The following is a 16,878-nucleotide window of genomic DNA, read 5'->3' on the forward strand; positions in this document are numbered from 1 at the left end:
AGTACCATCACACCCACCCCAGATCTGGCCTCCCTCACAGTTTCATTGCCGAGGGGGCACCCTTCTCAGCTACTGCCCATTTATCTCCTTCTGTCACCAGCAGTGGCAGCTCTAATAACTCCCCGGCAGGTATTGAGCGGCAAGATGAGGAGGTGTGAGAAGGCACAAGGAGCAGCTGTCGCCAGCTTGGCAGGAGGAAGATGGATGGAGGGGAAGACCATGGCCCTGTGCCTGAGGGCTAAGCATGGAGAGGAGGAGAGGAAGGGAAGATGGCTCCCTCACTAGCCTACTGAGCCTCTTGTGTAAGTCTTCATGCCGTGCTTGATCTGGGATGGCTACTTGAAGAATGCAAGCCACCCCTCGATGTTGCATGCACATGTGGGTTCACTCACTGTCTGCCGCCTGAGCAAGCCCACTCTTTGCCACTCCTACCACTCTGCCCAACCACTTTCCCTCTCCCTCTGGGCCCAGCAGGAGAGGGCAAGGGAAATGGAGGCAGCTGCTGCTCTTGCATCCTTATTTACATGCTTGGAGAGGGCACGAGGAAGAGGACAAGTGGGGAGCTTTGTGTGTTAGTAGTGGGCACCCATAGGGGGGGAGACAATAGGGGACAGTTGCATCTCCCGGAGGAAACAATCTCCAGATCCCCAGCTTTCATTAAAAAAGTACGTTTGTAGCAATGGCAGAGTCTTTAAAAAAAGCAAACATTATTAAACAATTTCAACATAACAACTTATCAGTCCAAATAATCAATTACATTATTTTTCCCCTTTCCCCCCACCTCTCCCACTCCCCCCCACCAAAGACTTCCCTCAGCTCCACTCTCTGATTTCTTTGCACATATTGTTCTCTGCATGTTATAAAATTGTACATATCTTTACCTTATCTATCAAATGTTCAACTAATACATTTGTGGATGTTTATTCTGTAGCATTGGCAGAGTCTGATATATGAGACAAAATGTACAGATACTATTCTTATTTTTTTGCAAGCTGTTACCCCTGCTTTGCTCCACCTGCCAACCCTGCTGCCAACCTCTCTTCCCCCACACCTGGCCAACTCTTCCTCGCTTTACACCTCACAGCTTGATCCCAGCCCCTCTCCTCACAGCTTCCCCACCCCGCAACATGCTTCCCCTCTCAGCTCACTAAACAGCCCCTTTAAAGGAGGGGGAGGCATCTCAGAGACCATTTTCCACAGTGGTTTGACAAGCTGCCTCCATCAAACAGTTCATCCTGTGCTCCTGAAGATGGTGGGAGTTCCTGTGCCCTAAACAGATACACAGAAGGGGGATTTAGCAGGGGCATCTCATCGTGTCATTAAAACTCCAGCAGTAAGAAAAGCTGCACTGCCAAAAAAACACAACCCTCCTCTATACAACTTGACCCGGAGTCCTGTCCCCTCTTGTCAATATGCTACAGACTTTGACCCTTCTGTCACTCAAGACCTCCACCTTGGTTTTTATGAGGATCACTGAGGAACACTAACAACAAATTAAATCTGTTGTACCCACTATCCTTTTTAACCCTCCGGCTTCAGCAATATTGTCTCGGCCCAGGATGTGGTCCCAGGGTTGCTGCTCTCAGCCACCTGCTCATCCTACTCATTAATCGCTGTGCATTTTATTTGCTGCATGTACGTGTAGCTACTCAAATGCCTCCAGCATGCGCTGTTGGTCTTGCCATGTCACCCAACGAAGCCTCTCCCCCATCCACCCATTTCCCCATCTTGCTTCCCATTGGAGGGAGTGGAAGTCTTGGCTGACGTGGGTCCACCTCCTGCCCCCCAACACTGTTATGAAGGAAAATAAAATCGCTCACACCATCCCAGAGATTCAACTCAGAACATTGCAAAGGGGGACGTGGCGAGACGGAGAGAGACGAGCCAAACCGAACAACCCGAAGTCATCCCAGCATCGCGGGCAATGTCAGGTAAAGCCTGCTTGGCACTGCAGGAGCCAGGCATGCACCCATCGGTGCTCTGGACCCTGTTACTTTTCTCTTTGGGCATTTTATGACATCTGTAGAGACCTCTTGATTCCTTAAAGTGGGTTAGGAGCTTTGCATTCATGGCTCTTTTGCCTTGCCATTCAACACAGCTGAAGAGCTGCATCTTCTCAGGTAAAGTTTCCATGAGCTGCTCTCCAGCTAAGAACTTGGATCATGAAGCTGGTGGTTCTTTGGCACCCTAGGTGGGAAGCAAGGTGGATGCTGTGGTGGTTAGGATGTGTGTGACTTGTGGGTTGAAATCTCCCCCCCCCCCCAGTAGTTCCCAGGAGGAATGTCTCTTTGCCTCTTATCCAGACCTGTAAGAATACTACCAGATTTTAGGGAGAGAATGGGTCTAATGGTTGGGAATTATTGAGAAACGCCAGAAGTTCAAGTGGGACTTCTAGAATGTCATAGGGATTTCCTCTAATGACATGGCTGTGACTATGGATGGACTACAGATCAGATCCAGCTCAGCTATTTCCATATTATTACTGGGTTTGGTGGTTGGGCCAAATGACCCCTCAAGGTCCCTTCCAAATGTGTGATTCTGTAATTGCAAAAGAAGGGTTGCACCCAGTTGGATAATTTTAGCCAGGTTGTAAGGACTGGGCTGCTGGCTCTCAATAGCTGATCTTAAGCATGGCTAAGAAAATACATGAGGAAGTATTCTCTCCCTCCTTCCAGCCCCCGTTCAGCAAAGGAGCCTGTGCGGAAAGGACAGCATATAATTTGGAGTTTTCAAAGCAACCTGAGGACAGAGACAGAACTGAGGTTTAGCTGTGGAGCATCTTAGTGTGCAGGCTAGTCCACTGGGAGAGCAGTGGTTGCCCACTGGAGTGTTAAGCTATGGGTCTCCACAAATTGCCATAAGCCTCCTGTGGACCTCATGCCAACCCAGGTAAGCACTGCAGCCAGCAGCAGTGGACAGGGTAGTGAGGCTGTGCCACTCACCTGATCTTCCTCTGGCTGAGCTGCTGCAGCATACCAAGATGGTGAGGGGCAGAGACAATGCCCGGGTGGTATAGATGCTTTGGCAGGAGTGCCAGATGGGCTCCACTGGCACATTTGCGCTGTTATTCTGTTGACCCAGCCAGAGCGGTTAAGTGAGTGGCATAGCCCCATTACACTGATTGCTGCAGACAGCAGTCCTGTAGCAATATTATTAAGTGCAGACCCAAGACATTTTGCTGTCTGAAGTAGAGCCCCACCAACACCAGTCCCTGTTATATGTGAGAGCTGGCCTTGGCAGTGAGTTACAGGACCAAACTAGATGTCAGGTGGAGTGTCAGTGGGGTGGAGCTTTGGATTACTGGACTCTGGTGTCCTCTCTAAACTGCCTAGAGCATGCAGGGCAGCCATACTCTTCTCTCGTGCCACTGGAAAGCAGGTACTAGCCGTGGGTCTGAAGAGACATGGCATGGGTGCATGGGAGCTTCTAAGCCAGGCAGAATTCAGGTTCATCCACATTCCCTTTTGTGTCACATTTCTAGGCACAGGTCTGAGTTTTCCAGGTCTTTGTCCGAGCAGGGTTTTGTTTTGTTTTTTGTCCTGGTGTTTTACCAATGAATTGGAGCAAACGGTAACTGGGTTTTCCGTGGCTTTCTGTTTGCTCCAATTCAGTGGTAAAGCACAGGTTTTCCTGGGGAAAGGGCCAGGACAAGAAAACCCAGCTGCTCGGAGATCGACTTGGCAAGCCCAGACAAGTGCCTAGAAAGCACGGAGCAAAGGAAAGCATTGATGAGCCCTTACTCTAGGGAGACCGGTCAGCCATCTATCGCCACCCCTCTTGCAGACTGGGAAGAAGGAAAGAGTTGGGCTCAAAGACAGTCCACACATGTGGACCTTCTGGTGTGATATCTCTGAGCCCAGTTCTCTCCCCCAATAGTCATTTTGGGGGGCTGAGACCTCATTGTATCCCTGAAGCCAGGGGTGAAACTAAACTTTATTTCATCCCAGTTTGGCACCCCCCAACACATGCACATTTGCATACACACACAGGCTGGGAGGCTCAATGGCACCCCTCTGGATGCTTCACCCAGGGCAAAGAACCTAGCTAGGGCTCCCCGCCATAGCTATGGCTCTGCCTGAAGCAACTGCAGGGAAGGAGTAGCCTCGGAGTCAGCATCCTCCTTTGGCAGACGGTTCCTGAGCTACAGTCATTCATGTCAGAGCTGAAGGGGCATGGCTCTGTGGTAGAGTATACCGTATTTTTCGCTCTATAACACGCACCCGACCATAACATGCACGTAGTTTTTAGAGGAGGAAAACCCGTAGGCATGTCATCCGTAGGCATTCCCTCCATAACACACACAGACATTTCCCCTTACTTTTTAGGAAGAAAAAAGTGAGTATTATGGTGCAAAAAATACGGTACGTTTTGCATGCCAACGGCTCACAGGAACAATCCCCGGGGTTTCCAGGTGGGGCTAAGAATGTCCCCTTGTCTGAAATCTAATAAAGCTGCTTTCAATCTGTGCTGACAACATGGAGCAAAGGTCTGACTCATTGTAAGGCAGCCTCCTGTGTTCATACATAGTCATAATATAGTCATTACGCCAGTTGTCCTTCTCTCCATCCCCAGCATTCATCGCCGCAAGCCTGAGTGTGCTGACGTCCGATGGCTGCCCCTTCTCACCAAGCCCTGTGGGAGCACCGTGCCTGCTGGCGACAACACCAGAGTTTGAGCAGTATGAAGTGGAGGGAGCAGCAAAGCAAGGGGTCAGCTCCCAGTTGGCCAGGAAAAACCAGTGTGTCTCTGGCGTCACTGTGCAACTGGAGATGAGGAGTCTCTGGGAGGAGTTCAATAGCCTTGGCACTGAGATGATTGTCACCAAGGCAGGGCGGTAGGTATAATGTTCTTTGGTCCAAGGATTAAGGATTAAAAACACAGCTTTGATCTATAAAGTGACTAAACAGGAACCACAGTAATCCTTATTAGCTTTTACTAGTCTAACATTAAGGAGTAACACGAAATTACAATGACCTTAATAATGTGCCCTATATAATGGAATACCCATTCATTCAGGCATTTGGCATTGTTTTTATTTAGCTGCCCTTCACCTTAAGGTACACACCAAAATCAGATGTTTAAACTATATATTTCAAGTGTCAAAGGTCAGAGTAAAGAGGTGCCTCTTCAGCATTTGCTGAAAATTGTATAGCCGAACTGCCAGGCACACCTATATGAGGAGGTAGCTAGACAACCTAGGGGCTGCCGCAGAGAATGCCCTCTCCTGGAGCATCTCCACCCTGAGTTTCTGAGGGCAGCAGAACAGCCAGTAGAGCCCCCTCTGCTGTTCTTAATGTCCAGGAGTGTTTGTAGGGAAGGAGATTATCTTTCAGACAACTCCCAGGGCCACAGCCCAAAACAGTGTGCAGGTCTGCTATTTAAATGGAGCAAACTCCCCCAGTTACAAACTGTACCACAACCCTCTGTGTACCATCAGGGAAAGTGTGATCCAAGGGTGTTTATTGTGCACCCCTACAACAAAGCCTGAGGTGGGCTTCCCACCACAATGGGCAAGAAACCACGAACCATTGCTCTAAGGACTGCAGCCCCTCTCTACCCTGCCTCAAGCTATTCTAGCCTGTTGCAAAAGGCCCTGGGCATCTCCCTCAGCAGTAGCCAATGTGATGTTCTCCAGATGTTGCCGGTCTCCAACATCACTGACCGCTGGCTATTCTGGCTGGGGCTGAGGAGAGTCCAACAGCATCTAGAAGACACACAGTTGGCTACCTCTACCCTACCCTGGGTAAGATGGAGGTTAGCGGGCAGTGGGAAAGCAGAATCACCCGGCAAACTCCTTTCTCCCTGTGGCAGGAGGATGTTCCCCACCTTCCAGGTGAAGATATCCGGCATGGATCCCTTGGCTGATTATGTGCTGCTCATGGACTTTGTGCCTTTGGACGACAAGAGATACCGGTATGGCCTGGGCCTGGCTCTGGGATAATGAGTTTGGAGCCATTTCTGCTAGTTAGCCAGCCAGCGAGAGCAAGCTAGGCACCAGTGAGACTCAAAAGGCATGGCGTGTGGCTAGGCCTGATAAGTGTTAATGGAAGGATTTCTATAAATTCAGTGATAGGAGCAGGGAGTTCTGAACTGAGGCACCCTGACTTTTTAAACCTGCAGGAGATGTGTTGATTTATTACATGGATCTGCTTGTTGCTGTTTTGTTGTATTCCAGATATGTACAGGTTCCTACGTTGATCAAATGAATGGAATAATATAAAAAAATCTGTGCCCTTTGTGTAGAGTGCTAATTGAATCAAGCCTTAAATTGAGCTGAGATTCTGTTCCAGAATCAAGTTTCAAATCTTGCCCTGGAATGTAGTAATAAAGGAAATATCAAAATTAAAAGGCACTACTTCCCTCATCACTAAGTTACCCCACAGTAACCCCTTGACCCCATCAGAGTTATGAGAAGTAGCTTCCAGGTGGGATTTAATTGTACAAATTAACCACTATTCCTAATGGGAACTAAGTGCTATTTAGACCCTTTAGAAAGGGTGGAGAGCAGCCTAATAATGGAATACAGTCAACTCCACCCTTGCACTGAGCCAGGACTCATCTGTTTGGTAGAACACAAAAAGATATATAGAGTTGGAGTAGACATCACACACACACACACACACACACACAGAGAGAGAGAGAGAGAGAGAGAGAGAGAGAGAGAGAGAGAGAGAGAGAGAGAGAGATTTCTTCCCCATCCTTCACCGTAAGGTCCCAGGGTGGGTTACAACAGTTAAAGCAACTTAATTGAGGGAGGTTTAAAATTAATTGTACTATCTTTAATAGGGCCATGGTTGATTTATTTATTTATTTTATTTCTCTTTCTCGTATTGTTTGGAGTTTGAAAGTGTGTAGTGAGTTTAAGGGTTGGTGAATGAGGATGTGTGAGATTGGAGGGGAGAGGAAACTACAGAAGGAATGCAGAAGGGTTTCAAGCCAGAAGAAAACCCTGATAAACCATTAACAACACACAAAACAGCCCAGCAGTTTTCTGCACCACGTAATATGTAGCAGGGATTTGCACGTGGAAAGTTTCTGCAGGAAAACAGCATGCATTCTTGCATTAACACTCTGGCCAGGTTTGGCTCTCTGTTGGCAATCCCAGAGGCACTTGGCATCAGGCCCCTTTGGGTGAGGGAAGTACGGTTTGTCAATGTGACGTCTTGCCAGTATTAGTTGCCCACCAAGAACATACAGGGGATTGGGCTGGAATTAGTTAATGGTGGCCGAGATGGTCTCTGAACTTATGAAGGATAAAATGCAATATGTTATATGCAGTACTGCATGAAAAGATTCCAATTTCCCTCCGTTTATTTTCCTTTTTCGCTATTCTGACCTTGCAGCTTCTGCTGTTCCCTGCACTGAAAATGCTTGCTCAGAAATTTTCATGGTTGTTAAGCCTCTCAATCTGAATGTTTGCTATACATGAATCCTGCCTCTTGTTTTACCTTGCTGTAGAATGCCCCATAAAAATATGCTTGAATTCTATACATAGAACAAAACAAACTGGAATTCCCCCCCCCTTAACTGTAGTTTGGAATTATATATAGCTGCACACCAAGGCAAGCATAGTAGACCCACCCAAACTCTTGCAGGTCCTCAATCAGGTAGGAAAGGAAGCGGCCTGCCTCAAACAGAGCCAGTGTGGTGTAGTGGTTAAGAGCGGTAGTCTCGTAATCTGGGGAACTGGGTTCGCGTCTCCGCTCTTCCACATGCAGCTGCTGGGTGACCTTGGGCCAGTCACACTTCTTTGAAGTCTCTCAGCCTCGCTCACCTCACAGAGTGTTTGTTGTGGGGGAGGAAGGGAAAGGAGAATGTTAGCCGCTTTGAGATACCTTAAGGGGAGTGAAAGGCGGGATATCAAAACTCTTCTTCTTCTTCAACATAATGCCTTTCCCCTCCAGATACGCATTCCACAGCTCTGCTTGGCTGGTAGCTGGCAAGGCAGATCCTGCGACACCTGGCCGGGTTCACTTCCACCCTGACTCCCCTGCCAAGGGAGGCCAGTGGATGAGGCAAATTGTCTCCTTTGACAAGCTCAAGCTCACCAACAACTTGATGGATGACAATGGCCATGTAAGTTAACTGTGCAGTGTCTTTGCAGATAGTGTCATTATACAGTTTAGTCACCTGGTGGCACTGTACTTCGTTGTACCTGAAGGGAGGGAAACCAAATCAGGGTTAACACTGCTTCCCTGCAAGTTTTCCTATCTCAGAAAAATGGGAGTGAGCATAAAAATATGCATTGTGTGTAACATAATAAATGTAACCTGGTGGTATTTATAAGTTCAGTCCCTGGCATCTCCAGGTAGGGCTTGGAGAGACTCTCTTTTAAGGCAGCTTCCTATGTTCCTACACAGGTGGCGGTGTGGGTTAAACCTCAGAGCCTAGGACTTGCTGATCAGAAGGTCGGCGGTTCGAATCCCTAGGGCGGGGTGAGCTCCCGTTGCTCGGCCCCTGTTCCTGCCAACCTAGCAGTTCAAAAGCACCTCAAAGTGCAAGTAGATAGATAGGTACCGCTCCGGCAGGAAGGTAAACGGCATTTCCATGCACTGCTCTGGTTCATCAGAAGCGGCTTAGTCCTGCTGGGCACATGACCTGGAAGCTGTACGCCGGCTCCCTCGGCAAATAAAGCAAGATGAGCGCCACAACCCCAGTGTCTGTCACGACTGGACCTAATGGTCAGGGGTTCCTTTACCTTTACCTATGTTCATACTACTTAAAATGAAAACAACTTGCAAGAGTGTGAGTGTATTTATGGGACTTCCCACTTACACTGTGCACCACTCAGGGAATACATTTGCATGTGGAATATGCATGGGGCGTGGGAGTCACTTGATGTTCCTGGGTGTGTAAACAAGAGTTGTTAAATGAGAGCCCATGTATTGAACAGCCATCTGAAATGTTGCTTTGTCTTGATCAAACAGATCATCCTGAACTCCATGCACAGGTACCAGCCACGCTTCCATGTGGTGGTGGTAGATCCACGGCCAGATAGCGAGCGCTACGCCCAGGAGAATTTCAAGTCCTTCATCTTCACGGAGACTCAGTTCATGGCAGTGACAGCCTATCAGAACCATCGGGTGAGAGAACACGCATGCACAGCCCTCTGGTGACACTGGTCAGTATCACATGGGAGAGCTGGCCTATTGGAGAGAGTCAGGATTGGGACAGTACTACGTGTGGCTGGTGGAGGCCGACAAACAGATCTATACATACACTGACACCTTTTGCTGTGCAATCCAAGCTGTGAGGCATTCCTAATGCATTTTTCACGGTGCCGTAATAATTACTACAATATTTGCCTTTAATTATTTAGTGTGGTGTAATGTTTAGAGATAGCTGTGAACTGAGAAGGCGTTATCTGTAAAACTACACAGTCATGGCGTTCATTGGGTAGCCTTAAGTCAACAACATAACCTATATCACAGGATTGTTGCAAGGATAAAAAAGCGAACGTACATGGAGAAATCAATGTACAAATATCCATTTTGCTTTTGTACATCCCACCTATATCCCTCATAGAATCCAAAGTGGCATGCTTGTAGTGCCCAGGTCGTCTCCCATCCAGGTACTAGAATCATAAAATCATAGAGTTGGAAGAGACCACAAGGGCCATCGAGTCCAACCCCCTGCCAAGCAGGAAACACCATCAGAGCACTCCTGACATATGGTTGTCAAGCCTCTGCTTAAAGACCTCCAAAGTAGGAGACTCCACCACACTCCTTGGCAGCAAATTCCACTGTCAAACAGCTCTTACTGTCAGGAATTTCTTCCTAATGTTTAGGTGGAATCTTCTTTCTTGTAGTTTGGATCCATTGCTCCGTGTCCGGAGCAGCAGAAAACAACCTTTCTCCCTCCTCTATGTGACATCCTTTTATATATTTGAACATGGCTATCATATCACCCCTTAACCTCCTCTTCTCCAGGCTAAACATGCCCAGCTCCCTTAGCCGTTCCTCATAAGGCATCGTTTCCAGGCCTTTGACCATTTTGGTTGCCCTCCTCTGGACACATTCCAGTTTGTCAGTGTCCTTCTTGAACTGTGGTGCCCAGAACTGGACACAGTACTCCAGGTGAGGTCTGACCAGAGCAGAATACAGTGGCACTATTACTTCCCTTGATCTAGATGCTATACTCCTATTGATGCAGCCCAGAATTGCATTGGCTTTTTTAGCTGCCACGTCACACTGTTGGCTCATGTCAAGTTTGTGGTCAACCAAGACTCCTAGATCCTTTTCACTAATCACACCCAGACCTGCTTAGCTTCAACGCTATGTCCTGGGATTGAATGCTAAATACATGTATCCTGCTCTTCTTTCAAAGAGCTCCCAGCAGTGTGCTTAAGTTTTATAGCATTGTGACATAGATCGGGATGCACCACAGTAGTAACACCATGGCTGGTGTTGCTTTCTCAGGCAGTAGCTAGAGCAACAGCTCCACTATAGAAAGAGAGGGAGCGGCAGGGAAAATGTGTGTACTTGAAAACTCATTCACTTTCTCGGCAGATCACACAGCTGAAAATTGCTAGCAACCCCTTCGCAAAAGGGTTCCGGGAGTGTGAGCCAGATGACTGGTAAGTCTCTGCACATGGCGCTGCCTTCTCAAATACAGGTGGAGGGATAACCCTCTTATGTGATGTAGCTGCAAACAGAGCAAATTCCATTCTCAGGCTGCAATCCTATACACATCAGCCTTGTAAATAAGCCCACAAAAGTTACTAGCCTCTAGATAGCTAAGACCAGCAGCCTTTGTTTCCCATTTGGCTGCTCCTCCAAAGCCTTTTAAGCAGGCTTACAAAATCAAAGTTGTCTTCTACCAAAGAGGCGAATAGAACTCGGGGATAGATTTCCCTTCCTCCACAGGAAGCATGGAAACCAAGCAGACTAGCAATGGTAGTGAGAGGTCCATCCCTCCACCAGCCCAACCCACTTATATGAAATTGCTGGTCACTTATGGCAAGCTGATAAATACACAACTGCTATGCCTGGCTACTCAAAAGCAAGCACCACTGAATACAATGGTGCTTGCTACCAGGTAAGGATTGTACCTTTAGAGAAGTATTACTCTGAGTGGGGAAGACAGGCAGAAGATGCATTTTAGAAACAAACGCTGGGTTGGAAATTCTCGGCCAGTATGTGTTGACAATCTGTGTGTGTGAATAGCTAGGGTGGCCACAAGCCAGGGAAAACAAGGCTTGTGGCCCCTTAATGTGTGCATAGAAGAGGGAATTCTGGTATGTGTAGCAACCTACACAGGCTGAAATGCCTTCTTCTGCACAGCTATTAAACAAAGGTGCAGGAGCCCTGTCCTCTTTTGCGTCCAGCTTACTCTACCGAGTGGAGCAAAAGGAGATGAGAGGGATAATGGCAGTGAGAACAGAAGCAGCCAAGTCTGGGACTGTTCCCAATAACACCTTCTATAGCTCTGCCTGTCCTATTTGAGTTTTATTTCCACAAAGTCCATCACCAATGAAGTCTTGTTTTTCTGCCTAGGCCCGGCTCACCAGGACAACTATTAGGCTGCTTATCTCGGAATGGGGGTGCGGCTCCCTTAGCCCAGCTTCAAGAAACCACAGAAAAGGGTAAGGTGAAAAAAGCAAATGGTAAGTAGGCCTTGCATGTAGAAGGTACAGGGCATGGGAAGGTACAGGGCATGGTGGGGCTATGGAGAGATGGCAGGGTCTCCTCCTTGACTTTGGTCACCATCATGACTTTGGTCCAGATTTTTCTCAGGCACAAACTTAAATGTTTAATGCTAATAATCTCAACTTTCTCCAGTCCCTCAAGTTTCCGGCGCTTATGTGTGCAAAAATTAGCTAAGAATCATACATGCAATAATTTCTAATGAGAGGGAATGCTGCAAAGTAAGGGCTTCCAGTGACTAGGGAGCAGCTTCTCAGTGCTCTTCGTATCTTTTGACATCTTTTATTTTTATTTTATTTAAATTCTATTTCTTTTTATTTCTATACCCCTTTTATATGAGGATAACAGGGTGGTTTACAATACAGAAACACAAAAATACGTAGCATAACATCTTGGAGATGTCTGAAATATTAGATGGTGTAAAAATGCTATTAACAAACAAATAATATCTCCCTTGCTCACCCTATGATCTTCTGGATATTTTGCTCACTATGCCTTTCTTCATATGTAGTTTGTTTTTTTGGTTTTCCTAACTGCAGTATAGTCATATTCATGCAGTTCTCTGTGAGATCTCAGTAGAGCATGCGAGTAGCAATTACATTGTTCAGCAAGGTGGCATGGTCACCTTCTAAACAAGTGCCACATCTGCACTGAGAGAACCACAGGTATAGAAACCAACCACATGACCTAGCCAAACCATGCAGTTAGTGTATGCGTACAATATTTCTACAAATATGGAGCCACAACCACCTGAGAGAAGCTTTTCAGCCGCCGCTGTGCTATAGTATAAGCCATGGCATAGTCTGCAGAGATCCCGGGCTCTTAGTGAGATTGAATGGAGGTAAACCGCAGGGGTGGAAGTTTGGAGCAAATTTCTCAGTCACTCGTGGCTTAGCCTTCTCCATTCTGATTAACAGAATGGATTGAGTTGGCAGGATCAGAAAAAGAAGTGGCAGACTTAAATATTTCCAGGAGTGAGTCATGCTGTGTAGGGACTGACTTTGGTTGGCCAGGGAAGTCATTCAGCTCTAAGCTCCTTCTCTTTTTCTAGGGTTTGCCAGCAATCATCACCTCCCTCCATCCCTCTTCAGAGAAGCCTCCCAGCTGCAGCACCCACCCCTGGTCACACCCGCCACCCTCCCAGATATGTGCCTTGCTCGACGACCCTTGAGTGAAGCATCAGGGGCCCTGCCCTACAAGCACCTCTCCTATCACAGCATCTACGTGGGAGCCCGCTCCCGGGCAACGCCCTACGCCCTCCCCAGCAGCCGGGCCACCAGCTTCCACGCTCTCAACATCTACACTGCCGGGGACTATGAACAGTGAAGGAAGAGAGACCCAGTGGACAGATCAGGCAGTTCCCTCCTCTCTCCCCCCACACCTACCCCAAGGCTGAACCAGGGACTCGCCTCAGGTCCACCTTCTCCTCATGCAGTATCCATCACTGCACGGCCTGCTAAGGAGGTCTAGTCCATTCCTCTGTTTACCTTCCAGGGCACTTTGTGGATGGTACCTTCAAGCCCTGGTACCCTTCTCTCTTCCCCACCCGAGGCAAACGTAATTTCTAACTTATTGTCCCCTAGTATATGGACAATTAAACAGTTAACAGAGGCTGGGTACAGTATCCGTCTCCTTTGAGAGGGGTGCAGAGTCCAAGCTGAAGCTTGGTGAGGTGTAAGAAACATACTTGGCTGAGATACCGGCCATTTCCTAACTGCTTCTGCTCCTCAGCTCGTTGTAAAGCAATTTGTCCCCCAATTCCAAAACCCCTCAGCACTGATAAAATGGCTGAAAACCCAATTCTACAAATCAGAAATCCTAAACCAGCTTTGCATCAAAAATAAACTCAGAGGAGAGTATTAAAATGCAGGGAAGGTTAAGAATCTTGTCTTTATTGTGGGATTTGGTAGCTACGGCGACAAAGAGTTTATGAGGGCTTTTAAAGCACAGAGTTCTCAGCAGCCTGCTCACAAGCATTGTCTTTCTCTTAAATGGCAGCGTGAGTCTTGAGTCCTGCCCATGACATGCTGTGCCTTCAGTATGAAGGAAGTTTGTTCTGCAATCCAGGCAGGGGAGCCAACTTGGGCCCCGGGTTATGGGTGCCCAGTGCTTGTGACATCATGACGTCACATGGGGCATGACATCACGATGTCACACGTGCCCCCTGGCCTCAGAAAGTGACTTCCGGTGGCACTGGAAGTCAGGTTCCAGGGCCTCGTGAGACTTCCTCGTGAGACCTCAGAAGTTGCGTGGGGGGCCCTGCAGTGTGGATCCCAACAAAAAAATTTGTTGTGGGTGCTCAGAGACTCAGAGCCCCCTATAGTAGGCGCCCCTGAATCCAGGGCAGGAGCCCCTCTCTTGCCCTTGGCCACTTAAGTCTCCATTTTCCACCTGTACAGAGCTGTTGTCCCCAATTGTTGGTGGATGTTGCTAGCAGTTGGTAAAACAAAGCATGAATGAGGAAAAGACAGGCATTGCAAGCCACATCAGCTCCCAGCATATCAGCTAGCTTGCTAGCACAGGTAGACAGTCCTTTCAAAAACACGCATGCACCGAGGGCTTGGCTCTAATGTGCAGCCCCACATCATGCATTGGCTGATGCAATGTCAACTCCAGGCTCTCCATCAGGGAAACAAGAGAGTCTCAGACCTGGATGACAACACCAACTGCAATTGAATGTAAATTTAGAAAAAGCAGAAGGCCCAAGTGCCTGGGGCCGGGCCTTTTGTCCTCTGATGTGCATCAGAAAGGCTGCACCCCAGCAAACAGGGATGAAGCAAGAAGAGAGAGAGTGCCACCTAGCAGCCCTGTAAAAACACCCATATAGTGAGTGATACCCATATTCTGATGTTCCTTAAGGCCGCTTCCCATTCTTTCCCAGAAGCAACTCTTAACGGCTATAGAAATATGCACAAGGCAGGCTGGTTCAGCTGCAAGTCATAAGGATCGAGAACTGGAAGGAACGTGGCTTGATAAACCCTGAATTCCAGAACTCCATCCTAAATACTGATATTCCGGCAGTGAGGCAGCGAAGGACCTCACTTTAATTGTAGCAGACGGGGACAGAGCAGGTAGTTCCTTCCCCAAGAAAGGTGCGTGTCAGGGGAGTTAAAGAAGTTCTGCCACACCTTCCGGTCAGACACAAGGCACAAGTGGTAGAAAGAAGGAAGCAAGAGACAGTTGCTCATGTAAAAAACAACAACACAGCATAAGCCAATTGGCTCATGAGGGCACACAGTACATCTGCTCTCTGGGAAGAAAGCAGTCCTTTCTCTCTTAGTCCCAGATGTCTGTAGTGAAGGTGAATGGGGTGAACCGGTACCCAGAGCCTGTGTAGAATTTGTTCTGGAATTCCACCCTGAAAAACAACAGCACAAGAGTGGTCAAGTCGAGATCCGGAAGCACTGCTCTCAGCTTGCAACGCTAATCCCAGTAGTAACACAATCCCTGAAACAGGCAGGTCCCGGCCTGATTCACAGCTGGGTGGGGGAAGGAGAAATAAACTCTGCCACTCCAGGTCCCTCCCTCTCACGCAGAACAATTTCCCTGACCTCGTGGGGAGGAGAGTCCTCTATCACCCACACCCCTAACCCCACCTGGGTCTCAGTGCTCAGAGTGGAAGCACCTGGCAGTCTTATTGGTTGACTGGATTTATCTCCCGCATTCCCGCCCCAAAGAGCCCAGGGCAGCAAGCCAAGTGAGAGATCGGCTCTCGCACAGGATTCACTGACAGAAAGCGGGTATATACTTGTGTGTCTCTCACCAGTGCAGACGCAGGGCATGCAGGAAAGCCGACAGCCCCTCCATCACCAGCAGGATTGCCACAGTCAGTACCGCAAAGAAGGCAAAAACCGGGACGAGGAGGACCCCACCTTTGTAGCCCGTAAAGTGGAGGCCGTTCCTCATCACCATGGTCCACAGGACCTCTGAGAGCTCTGTGGAGAAGGATGGGTGCAGGACTTGTCAGGGAGCAGTAGAGCAGCCAAACAGCCTTTCCCCTCCCTTACAGACCACCCAAGGCTGGATCCAACTGAGGAGCTGCACTAATGGGAACCAGTACAATGAGTCCTGCTAGTGCTATGGGGTTTCCCCCAGCCCCAAAAGCAGCTTTGGGGGCTTGGAAAAAGAAGATTGTTCCATCTGACAAGCAGAAATGCTTGCGCTGACAGAACAATCACTGAATTCCACCCTTAGTACTGATGTAAAGCCCCAACCGCTGACACACACACACACACACACACACACACACTTCCTGTTCCCTATAGGCCTTGAATACATCCACCAGTCAAAAATGCATTTCTTTATTTTAAAAACACATATCCCACCTAATGTTCAAAAGACACTCAAGGCAGCTAACAAATGCAAGCACCCCACAATCACAATACACATTGCTAGCTCCAGTCTGAAGACTAAGATATTGCCATAAAAAAATCTAAACCACATCACAAACATGCTGAGGCAGAGAGAGTCCCTCAAAAGCTTTTAGAAGTGGCTGCAAATGAGCCTCCAACAGTGCAGGAATGGGGCCTGGTGCCTGTATCATGTGGTGAGGTCTTGCCCACCGGCCTCCCCCAGGTCTGTGTGGCCAAATCGCTTGCCGTGCTTCCTGCTTTCTGCTCGTTCCTCTCCCAGCCCCTGAAACTCACGTGCGTGGGCCAAGCTGAGAGCCCAGAGCCGGAGGTAGGAGGCTGTGTTTGAGATGCAGCCCAGGCAGTACTCGATGGTGTGGATTGCCTGATGCATGAACACGTCGGAGAAGTCAAACTGAAGGGGGGAAAGGCAAGAAACAGTGGGGTGGCAAGGATTAGTCCAGGGGTCAGCAAACTTTTTCAGCAGGGGGACGGTCCACTGTTCCTCAGACCTTGTAGGGGGCTGGACTATATTTTTTTTAGAGGGGGGGGTAATGAACGAATTTCTATGCCCCACAAATAACCCAGAGATGCATTTTAAATAAAAGCACACATTCTACTCATGAAAAAACACACTGATTCCCAGACTGTCCGCGGGCTGGATTTAGAAGGCAATTGGGCCAGATCCAGCCTTAGTTTGCCTACCCATGGATTAGTCTAATACTCTAAACCAGCATAGGGACTCAAATGAAAGCCCACTCCTCCATGAGCTGCTTCCAGAGTGTAAGGCAGGGGGTTGGGAAACCCTGTGGCCCTCCAGCTCCCATCAGCCCTCAGGCAGCACAGCCAATAGTTCCCAAAGGATGATGGGAACTGTAGTTCAA

At 48.4% G+C, this 16,878-nt stretch overlaps 2 protein-coding genes across 8 annotated transcripts in view; one reads left to right on the forward strand and one right to left on the reverse strand.

The window, feature by feature from the left end:
- The first annotated feature begins 18 nt into the window (after positions 1-18).
- Positions 19-14,847, forward strand: TBX10 (T-box transcription factor 10). The gene is made up of 8 exons (XM_081190554.1): positions 19-302; positions 4,573-4,834; positions 5,812-5,913; positions 7,905-8,076; positions 8,928-9,083; positions 10,509-10,576; positions 11,496-11,584; positions 12,697-14,847. The coding sequence occupies exons 1-8, from the start codon at positions 245-247 to the stop codon at positions 12,969-12,971; spliced, it is 1,182 nt and encodes a 393-aa protein (XP_081046680.1). The 5' UTR covers positions 19-244; the 3' UTR covers positions 12,972-14,847.
- TCIRG1 (T cell immune regulator 1, ATPase H+ transporting V0 subunit a3) overlaps positions 13,511-16,878 on the reverse strand; it is a 26,717-nt gene continuing 23,349 nt past the window's right edge. For all 7 annotated transcript variants that reach the window (XM_081190486.1, XM_081190490.1, XM_081190488.1 and 4 more), the window contains 3 exons: positions 16,292-16,409; positions 15,409-15,580; positions 13,511-15,003 (listed from right to left, as the gene is read on the reverse strand). In XM_081190486.1, the coding sequence (XP_081046612.1) occupies positions 14,922-15,003; positions 15,409-15,580; positions 16,292-16,409 (372 nt within the window). In that variant the 3' untranslated portion in view covers positions 13,511-14,921. The remainder of the gene's footprint in view (positions 15,004-15,408; positions 15,581-16,291; positions 16,410-16,878) is intronic.

This window comes from Podarcis bocagei (assembly GCF_964188305.1).
Source record: "Podarcis bocagei genome assembly, chromosome: 1".
NCBI lineage: Eukaryota > Metazoa > Chordata > Lepidosauria > Squamata > Lacertidae > Podarcis > Podarcis bocagei.